A 20,423-nucleotide genomic window follows, 5' to 3' on the forward strand; every position below is an offset into this window, starting at 1 on the left:
TAGCTCCACACCTGCAGGTGGTTAGCTCCGCCCCACAGATGGCTAGCCCTGCCCCCAGGTGCACAGCTCCGCCTCTGCACATAATTCAGTTTGTTCAGTGAATGAAGCCTTTGTCTCCTCCTCCCTTGTGGAGGGTTCCCTCAGCCTCCTCTCCTCTCTCCTTGGGAGTCCTCAGGGCAGCTGCTGCTGCCGCCGTCCCTGGTCTCTGAGCTGTGCCCCCTGCCCCAAAGAGAGGCATCTCTTCACACTGCTCCATAGGAGCCTGGGAAGCACCTCCTGGGCATCCCCAGAGGCACCATTCACTTGGGGAGCTTGTAGCCAGGGCTGCTGCAACAAACAGCTGTACAAGCCTTTGGGAGGCAGTGACGTGAGAGGGCATCAGAGGAGGGAGGGAAGGAAAGAGGGACAGAGGTCAGTGTTGCCAGTGGCACCCCTGACCATCTTTCAAGGCATCCCAGGGCGCCCCTGTTTGAAAACCACTGATGTAGGGTGGTTCAAACATCCCTGCAGTGTGGTTTGTGTCTCCTGGTGTTGCTCACAATCCCTGTCTTATTTTTCAATCCCACAGAGCAACCTCATTAACTTTGAGAAGAGGCGCAAGGTAAATCCAAGGTGGAAAAGCTGGAGGGGGGTGGGTGGGATTCTGCATCTCTTAGCTCAGTGCCCAGAGCTGAGAATGGAGGGGAATGATAGGATGTGGAACTGGGAGGAAGAGCACTGCCTTTCAAACCACAGGAATGCAAAATGTGGCTCCACCGCCCACCTCACTGCTATGTCTTTTCCCTCCCAGGAAGCAGTGATCCTCTCCTGGATCTGCCAGCTGCAGGATTCATGTCAAGAGTACCATCTTTGTCCAAACCCATCATTCCGTCTGGCCTTTCACCAGCACCAGCAGCTCTCTGAGGAGCAGAGGTAGGAAAAGGTGTTGGGTTCTCTGCCAAGGAAGAGAATGGTTGATAGTGGGCCAACTAAATAAATGCACAAGCAGAATGTCTACTGCTTGTGCAATAGGACTCTCCCTCATTCCCTCTTGCTGATCTGCTCTGAAGGATTGAGTCCCGTTGCACAAGTGTAAGTTGCTCCAGTTGTGCAAAGTGCTACTTACTCCTGCAGTGATTACAACCTAGGCTCTTGCTGTTGAAAGGCTCTAGTTAGGAGCATTATCAATTGCACCACTTCAGAGTTCAATCGGAGCGTCTTAAATTAAGGCCCAAAATCCACATTACGAGTGTCCTTGGAGTTGACCACTTTCTCCTTCATTCCATTAAAAGTAACTTTGCGCAGCCCTTTGCTGGATCATGACCACTGTATGTGGTGATCGAGTTAGTTGTTTCCTCCCTAGACCATTTCCCCCCCTGCTAAAAATCATCCCACCAGTCCACTATTTGCTGTTTACTGTAAATAGCACCTTTTTGCAGAGGAGGTATGTTTTTAATGGGAAAATGCTATGAGGAAGGAAGGGTTAACTCCCTCACCCCCACACACTGTGTTTCCAGTCCAGACCAGTGCCGCAGTGCAGCTGCTTCTACTGGAAAAGAAAGTTTCCAGTTTTGAGCAAGTTTGTAAAATCTTTCAATAAAAATATCTTTAATAATTTGCACACAGTGCCTCCCTGTCTCCCGCATTCCGCATTCCGCACCAGAGCGAGAGCCAGGTATCAAGACGAACCACGAGTGAAGGCCTTTCTTCCCTGTCCCTGGGGGGAATTTGCAAGGATAATTACCCTCCTTGTTTTTTCTTCGCTAACAATCTCCCGTTGTCATGGGAGCTTTCTCCACTAAGGCAGACAGGAACCGGAAGCCTTATTTTCTAAACAAACAAACAGACAAACATGTGTATTTAACATTAAGTCCATTTGGTCCTATGGATTTTATTTGGGGAGCTAAATGATTAATTGCTTGCATTTATATCTCACCTTTTTCTTCAAGGAGCTCAAGGTGATGTACATGGCTCTCCCCTATCTCCTTTAATCCTCACAGCAACCCTGTGAGGTAGGTTAGGCAGAGAGGCAGTGACTGGTGAGCTTCATAGCCAAGTGGGGATTTGAACCCTGATCTCCCACATCCTAGTCAGACACTCTAACCTCACCACACTGGCTCCTGGTATCTCCAAAACGCCATGGTGACAGAGTGGGTTAGGGAATGTCACCTATCTCCTATAGCAAAGCTGTTTTCCCACTGGGATAGCAACTCTTCACTTCTCAGATACCTAAAAATGCATGGGGAATGTTCACCCATCCTCCTTTCCCTAGGCGCCCAAATTCAAGAGCAAGAATCTCCCATCTAAATCCATTCCCCCAAAGTTCACACTGTGGGCTACACAGCTTATTATTCATTTATTTATGCCCTGCCTTTTTCCCTGATGGGACTCAAGGCAGCTTACAGATAAAAATAAGAACCACTAAGAACAAAGAAAAACCCACACACACACACAAACACACACACACACCCCACATGCCAATAATTACAATTATAAACAGCATGGCAACAGTCCTTTCCTTAAAAGTGCTCAGCTCCCAACAACCTGTTGGAACACAAAGGTCTTCACCACCTGACAGGAGGACAACAAGGAGGGAGCCAGTCTGGCTTCTCCAGGGAGGGAGTTGTCTGGAGGCAGCCACCACTGAGAAGGCCCTCTCCCATGTCCCCACCAAGCGTGCCTGAGACAGTGGCGGGACCGAGAGAAGCTAAAAGTATGGGAAGAGAGAAAGTCAACTTTTTTTCTGGCCTTTCTGCAGTCCCACCCCCAAACCAGGCTGCTTAACTGTGAGGGTGGCACAAGGCAGATGCCAAGGGAAAGAGCCAAGCAGGTCCTTTTTGAGAAATTGCAGGGCAGCAGGGTATCAGAAGCGACAGCTGAACAGAGACACACCAACAGAGAAGAATGGAAGGCCATTCTTGGGTGGATATAGCCCATGCTTCTGCTCTCCTCCCTCTGCAGCTACCGGATTTCCCGTGTGATTGAGCCACCAGCCGACTCCTGTCCCAACTCGCCGAAGCTGCATCGCAGCCTGACCAAGCGCTTCAGTTCGTAAGTCAGCCTTCTGGTTCCGTGAGGGGGCACACTTCCTGTGGCTGCTCCTTGGGGACAGCCCATCCTGTTTCGCCACCCAAGGCAAGATGGGAAGGTGCTCCCCCCTGCCGAAGCCTCGCTTGCCAGGGTCACATGGGATTCTGCTGCCCGAGGCAGGTGCTTCAGTCCGCCTCATGGGTGGGCCGGCCCCACTGCTCCTTCCCTGCCCCTTTCTCTTGCGTGTCCCCTGTTCCTCCCCTGCCATGCTTGGGACAAACTTCCCTTCTGTCTGATGACCTTCGGCCTCCTGGAGAACCCCGTTCTGTGTTGTTGTTTTTTGAGGCAGAGGAAGTGAATCTGGAGAGATTGGGCATTGCCTCCCACTAGGCCTGGTCTGCCTCCGAAAAATCGCACCCCCTGGCATGATTACAGTTTTGCAGTTGGGCTGCCCTTGGGTTAAAAACCAGCCTGGCAGCCTTCTTGGCTGAGGTTCCTCATTCCTGATCTAGAAGAATGGCTGCTTTACCTAAGGGAAGGGATCACTCACCTCCCTCCCCAAAGTAGCTATGTTTTTCTGACAAGGTTTTTGCATCTTGAACAGCTGTCAGGCAAACAAATCTTTTCCTGGCCTACAGGTACACTACTGCATACCCTCCAAGTGTCCTGGTTTTCCAGGGACAGTCCCATAATTATGAAAGCCATCCTGACTTATATGATTTGATCGTAGATTTTCTTTTTGTAAATCTTCCAAAGAATAAAATAAAATAGGGATAAAGGGGTTTTCTCAGGGAAGCAGATGGTGTGTGTCCTGTTGGTGTGGTGTTGATAGCATTTGCCCTTCTTCTCGTATGAAATGCTTTGGGGGGGGGGAGAAGATGACTAAAAATGGGGGGTCGAGAACGGTCTGTTGCGGGCAGTGAGAACTGCCCCTATTTTCATCTGAGGAATGTTGGAGGGGTATGCTGTTGAAGAAAGCACCACCTGCTCAATTCCCCTTCGCTGCGTAGCTACACATGACCTAGGAGTCCCAAGTAAAAGAAATAAAAGTTGGCAAGCTGATTTTCCCCAAGAGTTCAGAGCACCCAAGTTGAGAGGCAGTGCAATGGCCGAGGCCACACCGTGAGTGTGTGGCAATGGATGGATCTGCTGGTCCATGCAAGCCCAAGATTTATATTATTATTGTGTTCAGTGTCATGTGTATTGGTGATGAAAGAGAGCTTTGTTCTGTAGGAGACATAAATGGTTCCTTCCTTCCATATTTATCCTTACAACAATCTTGCAAGGCAAGCTATGCTTGGGTTGTCAGGAGTTCAGCCTACACTCGAGTAGGACCCTGGCAGAGACACATGTGCGACTGGCATATTCCCTCCCTCCTGGTCGATCGTTCGGGAGCTTCATAAGCTTTCTTCAGCCCAAACATCACAGCGACCGATGCCAACCGGCACCGGCACACTTAGGGATCCGCAGAGTTTGCGCAGTTCATGCGTAACAGAACTCAGCAACTCAGCATTTTGGCTAATCTACTTTATTTACATATAAACACACACGGAGCACTGCAACATGGCTCCTTCTCTCTCTAGCATCAGACAGCAAAGAGAAAAAGACAATAGTCCCACTTCACGGAACACAGTAACACAAACATCCTGTCTCCGTCACTTCCCACTTTGCGGAGTCAAAACATATACCGTCATGTGATAGACAACAATCTCATGACTGCAATCATGGAGCGGGAATTCTAACATGGGTATGCTGACTGGCCCAAGGTCACCAAATGAATATCATGGTGAAGTAGGGATATGACCCTGGAGCTCTTGTCTGATACACAACTAACCACTACCCGACAGTGATGCTCCCACACCTGAGTCACTGCCTCTGTTCTTCCTTTGCAGACTTCTCCTGGGCTCAGAAGCCTCTGCTGCTTCTCCAAGCCCTGAGAAGCCGAGAATCTCACCGCTTGGCTCCTGCAGCAGCCTTTCCTCTGAAGATACGTCTAGCACCCCTTGTTCACCAACTTGGGGACTCCCCACTAGCAAGGTAGCTTATTTTTCTTTATAAAACCGTTTCTGTCCCGTTCTCTTGGTCCCTGAAACAACTCACAATCTTAGAAGATCTCATTATGTGACCGAGACAGCTAACAAGGGCATAACATAAACTGCAGAAGTCTGTATGTTGCTATAAAACAGAAGGGGAGAAAATAATCAACATAAACCAAATGCCTGTCAAAATAAAACAGCTGGGACAGAGCATCTCGAAAGGGAGCAGCAGAGTCTCTTTGGGTGCACAGCCTGGGTGCCCACACCCAAAAGGCCTGCACTTGCGTCACTGCCAGTTGCACCCGTGATGGTGGTGAAATATGGAGCAGAGCAAGGGGCAAGCAGAAGAAGGCAAATTCTCTTGGGGATTCGTAATGCAGTTGCCAAAGAGACGGCATCGCTGAAGGAGCGTATCCACCCCCATCGTTCAGCCTGGACACTGAAGTCCAGTACTGAGGGCCTTCTGGTGGTTCCCTCACTGCGAGAAGCCAAGTTACAGGGAACCAGGCAGAGGGCCTTCTCGGTAGTGGCACCCGCCCTGTGGAACGCCCTCCCACCAGATGTCAAAGAGAAAAACAACTACCAGACTTTTAGATGACATCTGAAGGCAGCCCTGTTTAGGGAAGCTTTTAATGTTTAACCCATTGTATTTTAATATTTTGTTGGAAGCCGCCCAGTGTGGGGTATTAATAATAATAATAATAATAATAATAATAATAATAATAATAATAATAATGGTGTGGTAGGCTGATTTCATTTCTAGCCAAAAATGAGCCTATCAAAGCAACACATGTGAAAGGAATAGATATTAAAAGCTATCGTTATAATACAAGAACGGTGTACAGTGGTACCTCGTGTTACGGATGGGATCCGTTCCGGAGGCCCGTCTGTAATGTGGAAAGCCCACAACTCGAAGCACTGTGTCTGCGCAGACAAGTGGCACGATTTGGCGCTTCTACGCAGGCGTGAGCAGTGAAACCCGGAAGTAACCCATTCCAGTACTTCCGGGTTGCCGTGGGATGTAAGACGAAAACACGCAACCTGAAGCGGACACAACATGAGGTATGACTGTAATAATTCACCAGTCATTTTTTACTGGTGAAAAATGGCTGGAAAAAAATGGTATGATTGACCAATAAAGACAAGATTTAGGGAAGTCTCTGTCCCACTCTCCCACCCCCACCCCACTTTAGCAATATAAAATGTTGGGATGCATCCTGGTGCAAGTTCATGCCATCCAACTTTTGAGAGCCAAAACTAGGATTTGCATCTTCTGGGATGTGCTCCCAGTCAAGTCACATCACCCATGCCTCACTCTCGCTTGGATAAAGTGTTGTGGGGGGGGGGGTTGGGGGGGAGTGAGAGCGCAGCACCCAAAATGGCCTCTGTGCTCTTGTGCAAAAGATGGGATGTCCAGGGGCACTTGGTAGGTATTCAAGCTTTGCATCAGATGCCCTTGATGGAGCCACTGATTAGTACAGTACTTCACTTCCTGGGGTGTTTAGACTCTAAACAGACATAGAGAGATTCTCATCTCTGACAGCTGGGAAGAGCAGATCTCTAGATATATGTATTTTGTAAATAAATACCTTTTCAATGTGTCAGCGGGGGAGGGGGAGGATTTTGGTATGTTTTGTGTGTTCATTTTGTATTTTTATGCTGTGAACCGCCCTATGGATCTTAGGATGAAGGGCAATATACCATTTTAATTAATAGATAGATAGATAGATAGATAGATAGATAGATAGATAGATAGACAGACAACACACCTCCCATGACATCCTGTTTCCTCCACACACTACTGCCTCTGCTCCCCTCAGTAGGGTCCCCTATCACCCCCACTCGTCTCCTCCTCCTCTGGGGAGTAGCAGGAATATTTATTTTATTTTATTTTTATTTCAGGATTTTTACATACATTATATTATCGCCTTCCAATTTTTAAATTTCCCGTTCACCCTTCCCCTCCCTTCCCGACCCACCCAAATCCATTGGAAGGGTTCAAACAATTATCCTCAGCCACAGGTATAGCGTCTTTAGTTTCCACCGAATGTCTTTTGTTCCAATAGTTTCTGTCCATTGAAGATAGGAGTAGCAGGAATCATTCTATGGGCTGTGCCTTCCAAAGGCTGCTTGGAGTGTTCTGAGGTCTCTTTCTATTCTTGAGTCTTCCCCTCTTGTTTATTGGAGCTTATTTTGATATTGTTATAATAATAATAATAATTTATTATTTATACCCCGCCCATCTGGCTGGGCTTCCGCAGCCACTCTGGGCAGCTGCCAAAAAATAATAATATTAAAATACATCAAACATTAAAAGCTTCCCTAAACAGGGCTGCCTTCAGATGTCTTCTAAAAGTCTGGTAGTAGTTGTTCTCTTGGACATCTGATGGGAGAGCGTTCCACAGGGAGGGCACCACTACCGAGAAGGCCCTCTGCCTGGTTCCCTGTAACCTCACTTCTCGCAGGGAGGGAACCGCCAGAAGGCCCTCGGAGCTGGACCTCAGTGTCCGCATAAAACGATGTTGGATAGGCCGGCCCTGAAGACCAGTCATGCTTTCACCTTGCGTCACCAAAAGTTGTTGAACTACAACTCCCATCATCCCTAGCTCCAGAGCTAGAGGTCGGGGTTGATGAGAGCTGTCATCCAATGACATCTGGTAACCCACGGAGCTTTCATTTAGCACCGATGCGCATATCAGCAAGTGAAGTGGCGGAAACTTCTGAGCGAGATGTTTTGATGGTGTTGGTGGCCAGAGAGGTAATGGAAATGTGGGACGGAAAGGGAGGGAGGGAGTCACAACTCACGGATTCATCTCCTGGTCCCCTTTTTGGTTGTCTTCTCCTGACCAGAATCTGTCTGTACCTCAGCTAAGGCCCTGCCTTCCGCTGGAGCAGCCCCCGCCGTCTCCCATCTCCAAGCAACGAGGGACAGAGTCGCGCATCATCCGCGTCAGCATGGATGATGTACATGGCAACGGCAACCTGTATCGCAGCATTGTGGTGAGTGGACAAAGGGATGCAAGCTGCCAGGAACATCTGGACATGACTGGATGGTGTGCATCATGTCTGCGTGTGGGGGTGAAGATTTCCGGGCAGGGGAGGAGCGCATAGAGGCCCTGCACAGTGAGGGCAACAGTGCTGCTTCAGCAGCATGGGCAAAGTCCCAAAGGAGCAGGTAGCGACACAATGGGGGGGGGCAGGGCAAGGGTCAGATCCACCACCTGAGGCAAACAGTGTCATAGTCCTGTGCTGCCAGCCATGACGGAGCTCAGTGGAGGGAGAAGCCAGCCAACCAGTTGAGTCTCGGTGTGGGAGTACTTGCCTGGAGGCAGAGCCCAAGGTTAATTATTATTATTTATTTATTTATTTATTTATTTATTTATTTATACCCCACCCATCTGGCTGGATTTTCCCAGCCACTCTGGGTGGCTTCCAACAAAATATTAAAATCCAATAGTCTGTCAAACATTAAAAGCTTCCCTAAACAGGGCTGCCTTCAGATGTCTTCTAAAAGTATGGTAGTTGTTTTTCTCTTTGACATCTGGTGGGAGAGCGTTCCACAGGGCAGGTGCCACTACCGAGAAGTTCAGTCTAGTCCTAAGGTCAAGAATGAAGTGTAGGTGGGTTCCCATGAGGCAAGACGCAGTGATAACAGCAAGAACCTTTATTGATCTACGTAACTGGGAAACAGGGGCAAAGCAACTGCTTATATACATTCCTGAAAGCCTGAGCCACTCCCACTCCCAACGTGATTGGCTGTCTAAACTTCCAAGCTGCGAATCACGACTTTGCCTTCTGCTCCTTCAGGCTGCTGCTCAGCAGGCGAAGCCAACTCCTGGCCCATGACAAACGGCTTCATCCCACCTCATGCAAGTTGGAGCCCAACAAACGCCAAGAAAGCCACACGTACCCCCCACCCCTGGTTTAGTCCAACACTTTTTTGATTCGGCTAGCATTAGGTAAGGTAAAGGTAAAGGGACCCCTGACCATTAGGTCCAGTCATGGACGACTCTGGGGTTGCGGCACTCATCTCGCTTTATTGGCCAAGGGAGCCAGCGTACAGCTACCGGGTCATGTGGCCAGCATGACTAAGGCACTTCTGGCGAACCAGAGCAGCGCACGGAAACGCCGTTTACCTTCCCGCTGGAGTGGTACCTATTTATCTACTTGCACTTTGACATGCTTTTGAACTGCTAGGTTGGCAGGAGCTGGGACCGAGCAACGGGAGCTCACCCCGTCATGGGGATTCGAACCGCCGACCTTCTGATCGGCAAGCCCTAGGCTCTGTGGTTGAAGGCGTTTTCACTACTTTTGTTAATATTCTCCCCTGCCCCTCTGGACACCTTCTGTGTTGTGTTGCCACATTGCTGGGCCACCCCTGTGCCCTCTTCTGTGGCTCATTAGCGGATGACTTTCCCCCACAGATCACCAGCCAGGATAAGACCACGGCTGTAGTTCAGCGTGCACTGCAGAAGCACAACTTGGAAGGGCACTCGCTGCACAACTACCGGCTCCTGCAGCTGTTGGGAGATGGCCAAGGTGAGGAGAGGGATAATAATAATAAGAATATAATAATAATAATTTATTATTTATACCCCGCCCATCTGTCTGGGCTTTCCCAGCCACTCTGGGCGGCTTCCAAAAAATATTAAAATACTGTAATACATCAAACATTAAAAGCTTCCCTAAAGAGGGCTGCCTCCAGATGTCTTCTAAAAGTCTGGTAGTTGTTGTTCTCTTTGACATCTGGTGGGAGGGCATTCCACAGGGCGGGTGCCACTACCGAGAAGGCCCTCTGCCTGGTTCCCTGTAACTTGGCTTCTCGCAGTGAGAGAACCGCCAGAAGGCCCTCGGTGCTGGACCTCAGTGTCCGGGCAGAACGATGGGGGTGGAGAGGCTCCTTCAGATATACTGAACCGAGGCCGTTTAGGGCTTTAAAGGTCAGCACTAACACTTTGAATGGTGCTCGGAAACGTACTGGGAGCCAATGTAGGTCTTTCAAGACCGGCGTTATATGGTCTTGGCGGCCGCTCCCAGTCACCAGTCTAGCTGCCACATTCTGGATTAGTTGTAGTTTCCGGGTGACAGGACCCGGATGGAAGGGAAAACATTGTTGGCATCACTCATGTTCTCTCTCTCTCTCTCTCTTTATCCTTCAAGAGCTACTGATCCCCGACGGCGCCAATGCCTTCTACGCTATGAACCCCGCTGGCCCCCACGACTTCCTCCTCTGCCCCAAGGAAGGCGCCCTCAACTCCATTGGGACCATACAGCCTGGTAGCAAAACCACACTCCACGGCACCCCCACACACAAGGACCGTGGCACCGGAGCTTCATCGTCTTGCAGTTCTCCACACCTAGGCCCTCCTAGCCTGTCCCCACATAGCTCACCATCCCCACAGCTCTGGCTAGCTTCATGTCTCCTGGCACCCCCATTTCCATCTCCTTCCTCCAGGCAGCCTCCAAGTGACCCCCCAAGCTCTCCTCCTTCCCGCCTGCCTCTTTCTCGCCACTCATCCTTCGGTCCAGCTCCATCCCATGTTGTTCTGCCCTCCTCCTCACAGAGGCCAAAGACTCCTTCTTCTTCATGCCAGTCGCCCCTTTGCTATTCCTCAAGGGCATCCCTTTGGTCAGGGTCCCTCGGTCATTGTGACGTCCCTCGCCTCTCAGCTTCCCAAACTCTAGAAGCTCTGAGCAGTCCTGACCTAGAACTGGGCACCCAGGGCCACAGCTAATCTCTCCGAATAGAGATCCTCACCTCCATGAGACCACACACAAATGGCCAGGAAAACTGAGTGCCCCACAAGGGAGCGATGATGTTAATGGGTTGGCCACTGTGAGGTTCCGTAGCTGTGCCCTCCCCAGCCTCCCCTCAGTAATCCTAGAATCCTAGAGCCAAGAGAGATGGGCTTACAGGCCATTCAGTACAAAACACAACTGATGAAAGCCAGGTATGCAGAGCCTTGCCAGCGGAGATCAGAAGTGCCACAGGTGCCAATGTCCTGGTGTTTTGTTTCTTTTCTTTTTTTCTTTTTGATTTATGACATTTGCCACCAGTGACTTTATTTTTTTTAATATAATTTTTTATTTGATTTTTTAAAATTATAAACATGTAACAGAAAACAATTCCGAATCCAAATATCGAGATTACTGTGAATCTCCTGACTTCTCCCCGTCCCTTCCATGGGTCCTAGTAATCATATTTACAACCGCAAATAAGTACTTATCCAAATTTTTCATCCCTTCTAAATTATCCATACTTTCCATTACTTTACAAGTGTGGTTAAAATCCTGCTAATGTTTTAACTTGCTTACAGTGGTCTCGTAAATAAATTATGAACTTTTCCCATTCTTCCTTAAAGTTCTTGTCTTCTTGATTGCTGAGCTTCCCAGTTAATTTCACCATTTTGACATAGTCCATCAACTTGGTTTGCCATTCTTCTCTCGTCGGGGTTATCTCTTCCTTCCATCTCTGGGCTAGTAGCATCCTTGTGGCGTTGTTGCATACATAAAGTATCTTTTCTAAAAAAATTTCTTCCAGTAGCACCTTAAAGACCAACTGAGTTAGTTCTAGGTATGAGCTTTCGTGTGCATGCACACTTCTTCAGATACACTTCTTCAGATACACTGCAGTGTATCTGAAGAAGTGTGCATGCACACGAAAGCTCATACCTAGAACTAACTCAGTTGGTCTTTAAGGTGCTACTGGAAGAATTTTTTTTTTTTTTGACTATGGCAGACCAACACGGCTACCTATCTGTAACTGTATCTTTTCTAGTCCTTTGGTGCCTCAGTACCTATAATTCCTAATGAAAAAACTTCTGGTTTTTTAGCAAAAGTTATTTTAAACATTTTTTTTTCATTTCATTATATATCGTCTCCCAGTTTTCTAGCAGAAGTTATTTTTTTAAAAAAATTTCCATTTCATTATATATCATCTCCCAGAAAATTTTGTTACTTTAGGTGTCCACCACATACAATAAAGGGAACCTTCTTTTTCTTTACATTTCCAGCAAATATTTGAGCTTGTTCTATACATTTTTGCTAACTTGACAGGCATCAAATACCACCGATACATCATTTTCATGTAGTTTTCTTTCAGTGAACACCAGGGTCCTGGTTTTTCAAGGGAGTGAGACCAAGGGCCTGTGAGGCAACTGCTTTGGGTAGCAGAGCTGGCCTCCGAGGAAGGCATTGTCTACTGCTGCAGCTTGCTCCTTGGAGGCTGGACCATTTGCCATCTCAGCAGTCTACCTACCTGCCAGGCCACCTCCATAACAGCCTCTCAGCGAATAGGAGGGGCTGCTGGTCTCCTCCCATCACTAGGGAGGAAATGCCAGGGGAAGCCCACTAGGGTCTCCTGGGCTCTGCACCCACCTGGTGCAATTCGGAGCAGGCCGCTGTCCCTACCCCCAAGGCCTTTGATTCCCAGTTCAACCACCAAGCAAGGTTGATTTGATTCTCCCTCTTGTTCCTGATGTAGATCTTCACTCACCTCTTTGTTCCAGTGTAAATCTAAAAAAAACAACCCACTTATTCCTGATGTAAATTTTCCCTCCCCCTTCTTCCCTGGCAGGGAGGGGAAAACATTCTGTGGTTTGCCTCAGGTGCCAAAATGTCTTGGGCCTGCCCTGAGTGAGACAAGCCATATTTTGCAGAGGAATGCAACACCTCACTCCCTTATTCTCCCTCCAGAATTAAACACTGTAGTCGAGAGCAGTGGGTGGGTGGCAGGGAGGCCTAGTGGTAGCTACAGTGGTGCCTCGCAAGGCGAAAAGAATCCGTTCCGCGAGTCTCTTCGTCTTGTGGTTTTTTCGTCTTGCGAAGCAAGCCCATTAGCGGCTTAGCGGATCAGCTGATAAGCGGCTTAGCGGATCAGCTGTTAAGCGGCTTAGCGGATCAGCTGATAAGCGGCTTAGCGGATCAGCTGTTAAGCGGCTTAGCGAATCAGCTGTTAAGCGGCTTAGCGGATCAGCTGATAAGCAGCTTAGCGGATCAGCTGTTAAGCGGCTTAGCGGCTTAGAATAAGCTGATAAGCGGCTTAGCGGCTTGGGAAAAAGGGGGGGAGGACAAAAACCCCGCAGGAACTCGCAAGACATTTTCATCTTGCGAAGCAAGCCCATAGGAAATTCGTTTTGCGAAGCACCTTCAAAACGGAAAACCCTTTCGTCTAGCGGGTTTTCCGTCTTGCGAGGCATTTGTCTTGCGGGGCACCACTGTACTGTCTAACAGTGAGCTTGTAGCTGGAAGTATGTGTTGGACTTCCAGACCTGTAATAGAAGAAGAGGAGGAGGAGGAGGAGGAGGAGGAGGAGGAATTTGGATTTGATATCCCGCTTTATCACTACCCTAAGGAGTCTCAAAGCGGCTAACATTCTCCTTTCCCTTCTTGCCCCACAACAAACACTCTGTGAGGTGAGTAGGGCTGAGAGACTTCAGAGAAGTGTGACCAGCCCAAGGTCACCCAGCATCTGCATGTGGAGGAGCAGAGACGCGAACCCGGTTCACCAGATAACGAGTCCACCGCTCTTAACCACTACACCACACTAATAGGTGATGTGATGGCTTGGGAATACTCTCCGCAAGAAATGCTTCTGCTCAGTCAGAGGTACATATATACATCCTTTATTTTACATATGTACAGTGGTGCCTCGCAAGACGAAAAGAATCCGTTCTGTGATTCTCTTCGTCTAGCGGTTTTTTCGTCTTGCGAAGCAAGCCCATTGGCAGATTAGCGCTATTAGCGGCTTTTAGTGGCTTATCTGCTGATCGGATCAGCTGATAAGCGGCTTAGCGGCTTAGAAAAGGGGGGGGAGGGGAAGAAAAACAGCAGGAACTCGCAAGACATTGTCGTTTTGCGAAGCAAGCCCATAGAAGATTCGTTTTGCGAAGCACCTCCAAAACGGAAAACTCTTTCGTCTAGCGAGTTTTCCGTCTTGCGAGGCATTCGTCTTGCGGGGCACCACTGTACAAGCAGCACACATAATCATGCGTCCGAATCCTGTGAGTCAGATTCCCGAAGTGGCTTACATCTGCCCTTTTTCCAGCAGAAGAGGCGAGGCATTCTCAACTGATGTCTCTGCCCCCTGCGCTTTAACCCTCTCCTTTCCTGAGCAGATGGAACCGGCACTGCATCGCTATCAGCGCCAGAGCTCCCTGTGCGGGGTTGAGGCTCTGCTCCAGCATCTGAGAGTCTTCCCTCCTCCTGACTTCCCCTCCTTTCCTGCGCTGGCACTTCCTGCCCCCCTTCCTCTGCTTGTCTCTCCTCCTCCTCCCCTGCGTTCTCCGGCAATACCATGACAGGTGTCTTTGCGTGAGACTCACCCTTCAATAAAATAATGGTGAAATGCAAACTTTCAGGATTTTGCCAACTCTGTCTGCGTTGCAGAAGCTGTGCACTTTGCCCTGGCAGAGAGAAGTATTATTATTATTATTATTATTATTATTATTATTATTAATTTATTTGTACCCTGTCCTCCCCGGCTGGAGGAACCAGGAACTAGAAGAGTTACACAAAAGGAGGTGGTGCGAAAGCAAAACCTGACCGAGAACTGTGCTCTTTTAGGTTAGGGAACCAGACCTAGAATGGCTGCTCTCGCTTTCTTTAATAGCAGCCATCAATCAAATTTACAGTGGTACCTCGGGTTACAAACGCTTCAGGTTGCAGACGCTTCAGGTTACAGACTCTGCTAACCTGGAAGTTGTACCTCGGGTTAAGAACTTCAGGATGAGAGCAGAAATCGCGTGGTGGCACAGCAGCAGTGGGAGGCCCCATTAGCTAAAGTGGTACCTCAGGTTAAGAACAGTTTCAAGTTAAGAACGGACCTCCGGAACGAATTAAGTTCTTAACCAGAGGTACCACTGTATTATCAAAGCTATCAGTCCTTACAAAAGCGCCATTCAACCCAATGGAACATATTTCGTCTCCTACTCCACGGGACTGACTTCCAAATTGTAGTGTTAAACTTTGGTGGCAAGTGATTTTAGACTGGGTGTCAGGGTGCTGTCAGCAGCTACCAGCTGGTTGCACAGGAAATCATAAAGATGAGGAAGAGTTTCTTACCATCTTTTTTTATTTCAGCCTTTACAGAGAGAGGCTATAGAACCCAGCCTCTTTAATCTCCACCCACCGTCTCTCCCACGTCCTCATGCATCACTTCTACGGGAGCTGCTAGCTGCCCTCTGCCTTTGAGCTCTTTGCTCTCCTACTTTTAAGGCTTGCCGGGTTCTGGGAGATGGAGGGTCTAGAATCCTTCCAATGACAATGTGTCAGTCAGCTGCTGTTCTGGCTCTGCCTGCTCCTCCTCTCCCATTATTTCCCAACTTTCCCCTCACCTCCCTCTGAGTTGTGACCTCCTGCAAACCACTGCTGTAAATCTATACTGTCTTCTTCTTCCTCTTCCCTGGAAGGGTCAGGATGGGGAGGCAGTCTCCACTATTCCGCCTCTGGCCCAGCCCTGACACTGGGATTTGCAAAGCAGTCAAGGAAGGACTTGCCGTATTGGCCTGAATATAAGCCGCACCTGCAAATAAGCCGCACCTTTAAAATTTGGGGGGGGGGGGAGAGAGAGAAAAAGACAATACCCAAATATAAGCCGCTCCCTTAAAGTTGGGTTGAAAATTGCTGCGGTTGGTAGAATTGTAACTCCGAGCTAATTTAAGCCTTTGATCTTGCAAGCCCACAAAGGTTACTGTATAATCACGCAAATCACAAATCGCTATTCAGTTGCTACAATTCCGAAGGCACTCACAGCCGTAAATGGCAAATGAACAGCCTCAAGCTCGCAAATCAGCAATAAAACGTATGTCTGTTTCACCAGCGATATCACAAAAGCCAATTTTTGTAAGGTCACAAATTTAAGCCGCACTTTAACTTTTCACAGCCGGAATTTGGAAAAAAAAGTGCGGCTTATATTCGGGCCAATACAGTAAGTGCTTTGTTCAGCCTTAGCAATATCAATGGGCTATTCAACTATGACTGCCATACGTCCAGGTTTCCCTGTTACAGTTTTGAGTTAATCAGCATATAATCAATCCCTGGTCCTGAAATCCCTAGCTCTGGTTTAATATAATTAACTATAAATTTCCAGCCAATCATTAGGTAACTGTAGGTAGGCAGTGAGATATGTTAAAGGATAGGAAGCAAGGGGACAAGAATTAATAAATAGACAGTTTTCACAATGGAGGAAAGTGAGTTGTGAGTTATTATAACCATTGATATTATTCTTAAATATTCTTGTAAGCAGTTGGGAGCCAAATTTGCAATGATACCAAAATAGTCAAATTTTGATTAATTGATTAATTAAATTATTCATAACTCTGTTTTCATTGTTCACACATTCCCAGAAGGAGGAACAGCACCAGAATACAATACAATATTAAATATTTCATTTAAGTATAACTGAATGTAAAATCAGACTGTATACTAAGAACATAACTACATCAGCCAAGTGAGGGGCACTGACTTAGCCCAAATCTTGCGTTTACCAGATGGCGAAAACTCGAGACGGCAAAGAGCTTTTGTCAGAATGGATGACTAGGCAACAAAACAGCAAATCAATTTGCGAAATAAACAAGGTGATGCCCGGTGGGGCAACTTACGTTGTTGCGTTTATTTATTTTCTAGCTTTGCATATACATGGGGTTTATGTATGACCAACAATTTAGGAGTGCAATACTAATCAAGTCAACACATAAATGAAAACTTCAATTCAGTTTGTGGTGGTTAAGAATTAGGATGAAATAAAAATTTGGGGGGTGGGGTTGTTGAGGGAAGTGGAGGTGGAAGAATCAGCCAGTACTGCCATGCTTTTGTATGGTGTTGCTGCATTTAGAATATTTTGTGTGCAGTTTTTTGGCCACCTCTTCTCAAGAAAGGTGCTGTAGGTACAGAAAAGGGAGCAGAAGAGCGCGAGCAAAATGATCAAGCGATCAGACCACTGCGGAAGTCTAAATTGTTCAAGGGCTTTTGATTCGGGGGTGAGGACTCGGGGCCGCGATAGAAGTTTATAAAATATAAAATTACTCATGATGTTGAGAAAGTGGATGGAGGCATTGGGTAGACCAGAGAATAGACTAGAAACAGATTTGACCCAATTTAGCAGAGCTCTGATCTCATTAGGCCTATAATATATCACATATACTTTGGAGAAAATGGAATTTGTTGTTGTTCTGGCTTTTAAAAAACTAAATTGGGTCAGGGGAAAAGGTTCTTTTTGGGGGTAGAAGCAGCAACAGCAGCAACAGCAGCAGCTATATAACAGCCCAATGAAGAGGGGAATCAGATAAGAAGCTATGGCTTGAATAACTTCGTGAGGATGTTTTCAAAAAGTACAGAGTGGCTGGGATAAACAACCGCTGTGCAGGAGAGCACAGAGCTGCTAGAGCCTTATCACTGCCAAACACTTTTTGTTTGTGCCTACTTTTCTCCCCCAGGCCCACACCTCCCAAATCTAGCACGGGCACAGAGGCCACTTGCTCTAGAGACCTGCTCTGGGGTTTCGCTCATGCACAGGCACAGGGAGTGGTCTTTGGAAAGTCTCTGGAAACGTGAGACAAGCCCTGTGCTTTGCCATTCCCTGTTTTCTACTCCCTGAAAATGTCGCCATGCGTTTGTAGAATGCAGTTGCACAAACCTGGGGTTGCAATAATAATAATAATAAATTTTATTTATATCCTGCCCTCCCCAGCCGAAGCCGGGCTCAGGGCGGCTAACAACAATAAAATAGCACAACATTCTAAAATAATTTCATTATAAAATTAATTCAAATCAAATTGATGGCAACCATTAAGCTAAAGTTCTGTGAAGATTGCCAAAGGAGGGAGTCAGGCTGTGCCCTGACCAAAGGCCTGGTGGAACAGCTCTGTCTTGCAGGCCCTGCGGAAAGATGTCAAGTCCCGCAGGGCCCTAGTCTCTTGTGGCAGAGTGTTCCACCAGATCGGGGCCACAGCCGAAAAAGCCATGGCTCTGGTTGAGGCTAGCCTAACCTCTCTGTGGCCCGGGACCTTCAGGATGTTTTTGTTTGAAGACCGTAAGTTCCTCTGTGGAACATACCAGGAGAGGCGGTCCCATAGGTACGAAGGTCCTAGACCGTATAGGGCTTTAAAGGTTAAAACCAGCACCTTAAACCTGATCCTGTACCCCAGGATACCCCAGGCTTTTCCGAAATAACAGGAAGAGTAGCTGTGGGAGCAGCCAGGAACCCTCTCTCTGCTCCCTGTCCCCCCATCCCTGGCATTTTTGGTTAAAAGATTCCTGCATTGCAGGAGAATGGACAAGATGAACATTGTGGTCCCTTCTAGATCTGTGATTCTATGATTGCAGGAGAGCTCCTTCACCTCTGGTTGCTAAGCTTTCACTTCTCTAATAAGAATAGTAAGAGTAATAATAATAATAATAATTTTATTTAAATCCCGCCCTCCCCAGCCGAAGCCGGGCTCAGAGCGGCTAACAACAGTAAAATAACACAGTTTACATAAAATCACAATCAATTAATTGAAATACATTCTAAAATCAATTCATTCTAATGACCCACTTCCCTGTGTTTTTCTTTGGAAACCAATGAGAATGGCTTTTAAAAAAATCACAAGACGCTCGCAAGTGACTACACATATAACATCCATGTTACAACAAAACCAGCCAACAAAAAAGTGCACAAAATACAGTATTATGAACAATTGCCACCCCCTATGATTGGGCTATCCTATATGTAAAAAATGGAGGCAAAATCCATAGTTTTAGCTGTACCCCAAGAGACCCTTCATTTATAAGTCATTTTTTTTCAGAAATAAGACCATCATTTTATGGAACTTTGTATTTAAAGAAAAACCCAAGGACATACTTACACGCTTAAACATGCAAGGACAAAAGAAGTAATTATAATTTAACAGTTTTCATGTTACTCTATTTTATCAAAGCAACTAGAAAAAAATATTATGATGTGAAGATCTCACACAGTTGAAGGGAAGCAGTGGGGAGGAGGGGAGGGTTAGGTTGAATTTGGGAAATAAAATAATATATGGGACAGCACAGGATATAATAGATTCCTATAGAATAGTAATATATTGTAACCAGAACAGAAGTTTAAAAGGGGAAGTAAATGTACTTTTAGTATTTTCATTATTGTAATAGATATTATTATTTCTTATCGGTAGAAGGCAATGTTAATTTAGGCTTCTTCGTTTTGCTGTCTGTATAATTTTGTTTTTTATGCCAATAAAAAAAAATTAGAAAAAGAAAAGAAAAAGAAAAACCCATGGACTCCTTCCAGCCCAATGATATGGTCAAATGAGCTGCTATTAACAGAAAAAAATGGATGGCTGTATGGCAGCCATTCCTCCATACTTCTCATGTCCACACCTTAAGGAAGGAGATTAAGAAATGGCTGTCGTAAAGCCATCCGAACACAGGCCTACCAACTGCGCTACCCAAAGCAAAGCAAATGCACCAGCCTTGTCATTTTTCTTCTCTCAACCTGGGCACCCTGCCCACAATTCATTGGAAAACAGCTTTTTTCTCCCTCCCTCTTCCAGGGCCGGCCCTACCCTTAGACAGGGCAAGGCAGGGGTCTCAGTTGGCAGATGTTGGGGGACTGGCACAGTGTGTTGGAAGAGGTGGGTGCACTTTCCTGCTGCCCTCAGGGGCAGTGGAGGGCACTGAAGGATTCAGCTGCCCTATACATAGACCAAAGGGGCCATCTTGCCCTCCACCGCAGGCAACAAAATGTCTTCAGCTGGCCCTGACTTCTTTTCATCCAATTCTCCGTGCAATTAATGTCCCAGAGAGGCTGCCTACCTGGAAGTCACCCTTCTCATCCGGCAGGCCTGCAATGTACACTGAATAATAATAATAATAAAATTATAATTTTATTTATATCCCGTCCTCCCCAGCCGAAGCCGGGCTCAGAGCGGCTAACAACAATGAAAGTAACACAGCGTTCTAAAATCAATTCATTCTAAAATCAATTCAAAATTGAATTAATGGCAACCATTGGGCTAGAGTTCTATGAGGATTACCAAAGGAGTGGGGTCAGACTGTGCCTTGGCCAAGGGTGCCCTTTGCACATGATCAGAGGCACTGATGCATGTTACCACCACGTCAAATATTCCAGGGCTTAGCCTGAGCACTGAGGACAGGCGAAATGCCAGAAGGAGCATAGAACGCATGGGCCTTCAATTTCAGTTCCCCTCGTATAAAGTTAGCAATAAATGTTGGAAATGCAAAGAAAAAGAGGGAACATTTTATCATATGTGGTGGGAATGTAAAAAGGAGAAAAACTTCTGGGAGATGATATATAATGAGATGAAAAAAATGTTGAAATATACATTTATTAAGAAACCAGAAGCATTTTTACTTGGCATTGTAGGAGATGATATAAAC

The 20,423-nt window shown here is 47.0% G+C and overlaps 1 protein-coding gene and 1 long non-coding RNA gene across 6 annotated transcripts in view; both read left to right on the plus strand.

Annotated features, from left to right (window-relative positions):
- RGL3 (ral guanine nucleotide dissociation stimulator like 3) overlaps positions 1–11,406 on the plus strand; it is a 46,416-nt gene extending 35,010 nt beyond the window's left edge. For 3 of the 5 annotated variants that reach the window (XM_083482969.1, XM_083482967.1, XM_083482970.1), the window contains 7 exons: positions 569–601; positions 791–912; positions 2,941–3,030; positions 4,902–5,046; positions 7,896–8,045; positions 9,470–9,584; positions 10,206–11,406. In XM_083482969.1, the coding sequence (XP_083339095.1) occupies positions 569–601; positions 791–912; positions 2,941–3,030; positions 4,902–5,046; positions 7,896–8,045; positions 9,470–9,584; positions 10,206–10,780 (1,230 nt within the window). In that variant the 3' untranslated portion in view covers positions 10,781–11,406. The remainder of the gene's footprint in view (positions 1–568; positions 602–790; positions 913–2,940; positions 3,031–4,901; positions 5,047–7,895; positions 8,046–9,469; positions 9,585–10,205) is intronic. The other 2 variants (XM_083482968.1, XM_083482971.1) reach the window with 1 other exon arrangement.
- Positions 11,407–13,365: 1,959 nt separating this feature from the next.
- On the plus strand, positions 13,366–16,644 carry LOC310697050. Its single transcript, XR_014520906.1, has 2 exons — positions 13,366–13,597; positions 14,348–16,644. It is a non-coding gene; the product is annotated as an uncharacterized lncRNA (long non-coding RNA).
- The last annotated feature ends 3,779 nt before the right edge of the window (positions 16,645–20,423 follow it).

This window comes from Podarcis liolepis, assembly GCF_965112155.1.
Source record: "Podarcis liolepis genome assembly, chromosome: 17".
NCBI classification, from domain to species: Eukaryota; Metazoa; Chordata; class Lepidosauria; order Squamata; family Lacertidae; genus Podarcis; species Podarcis liolepis.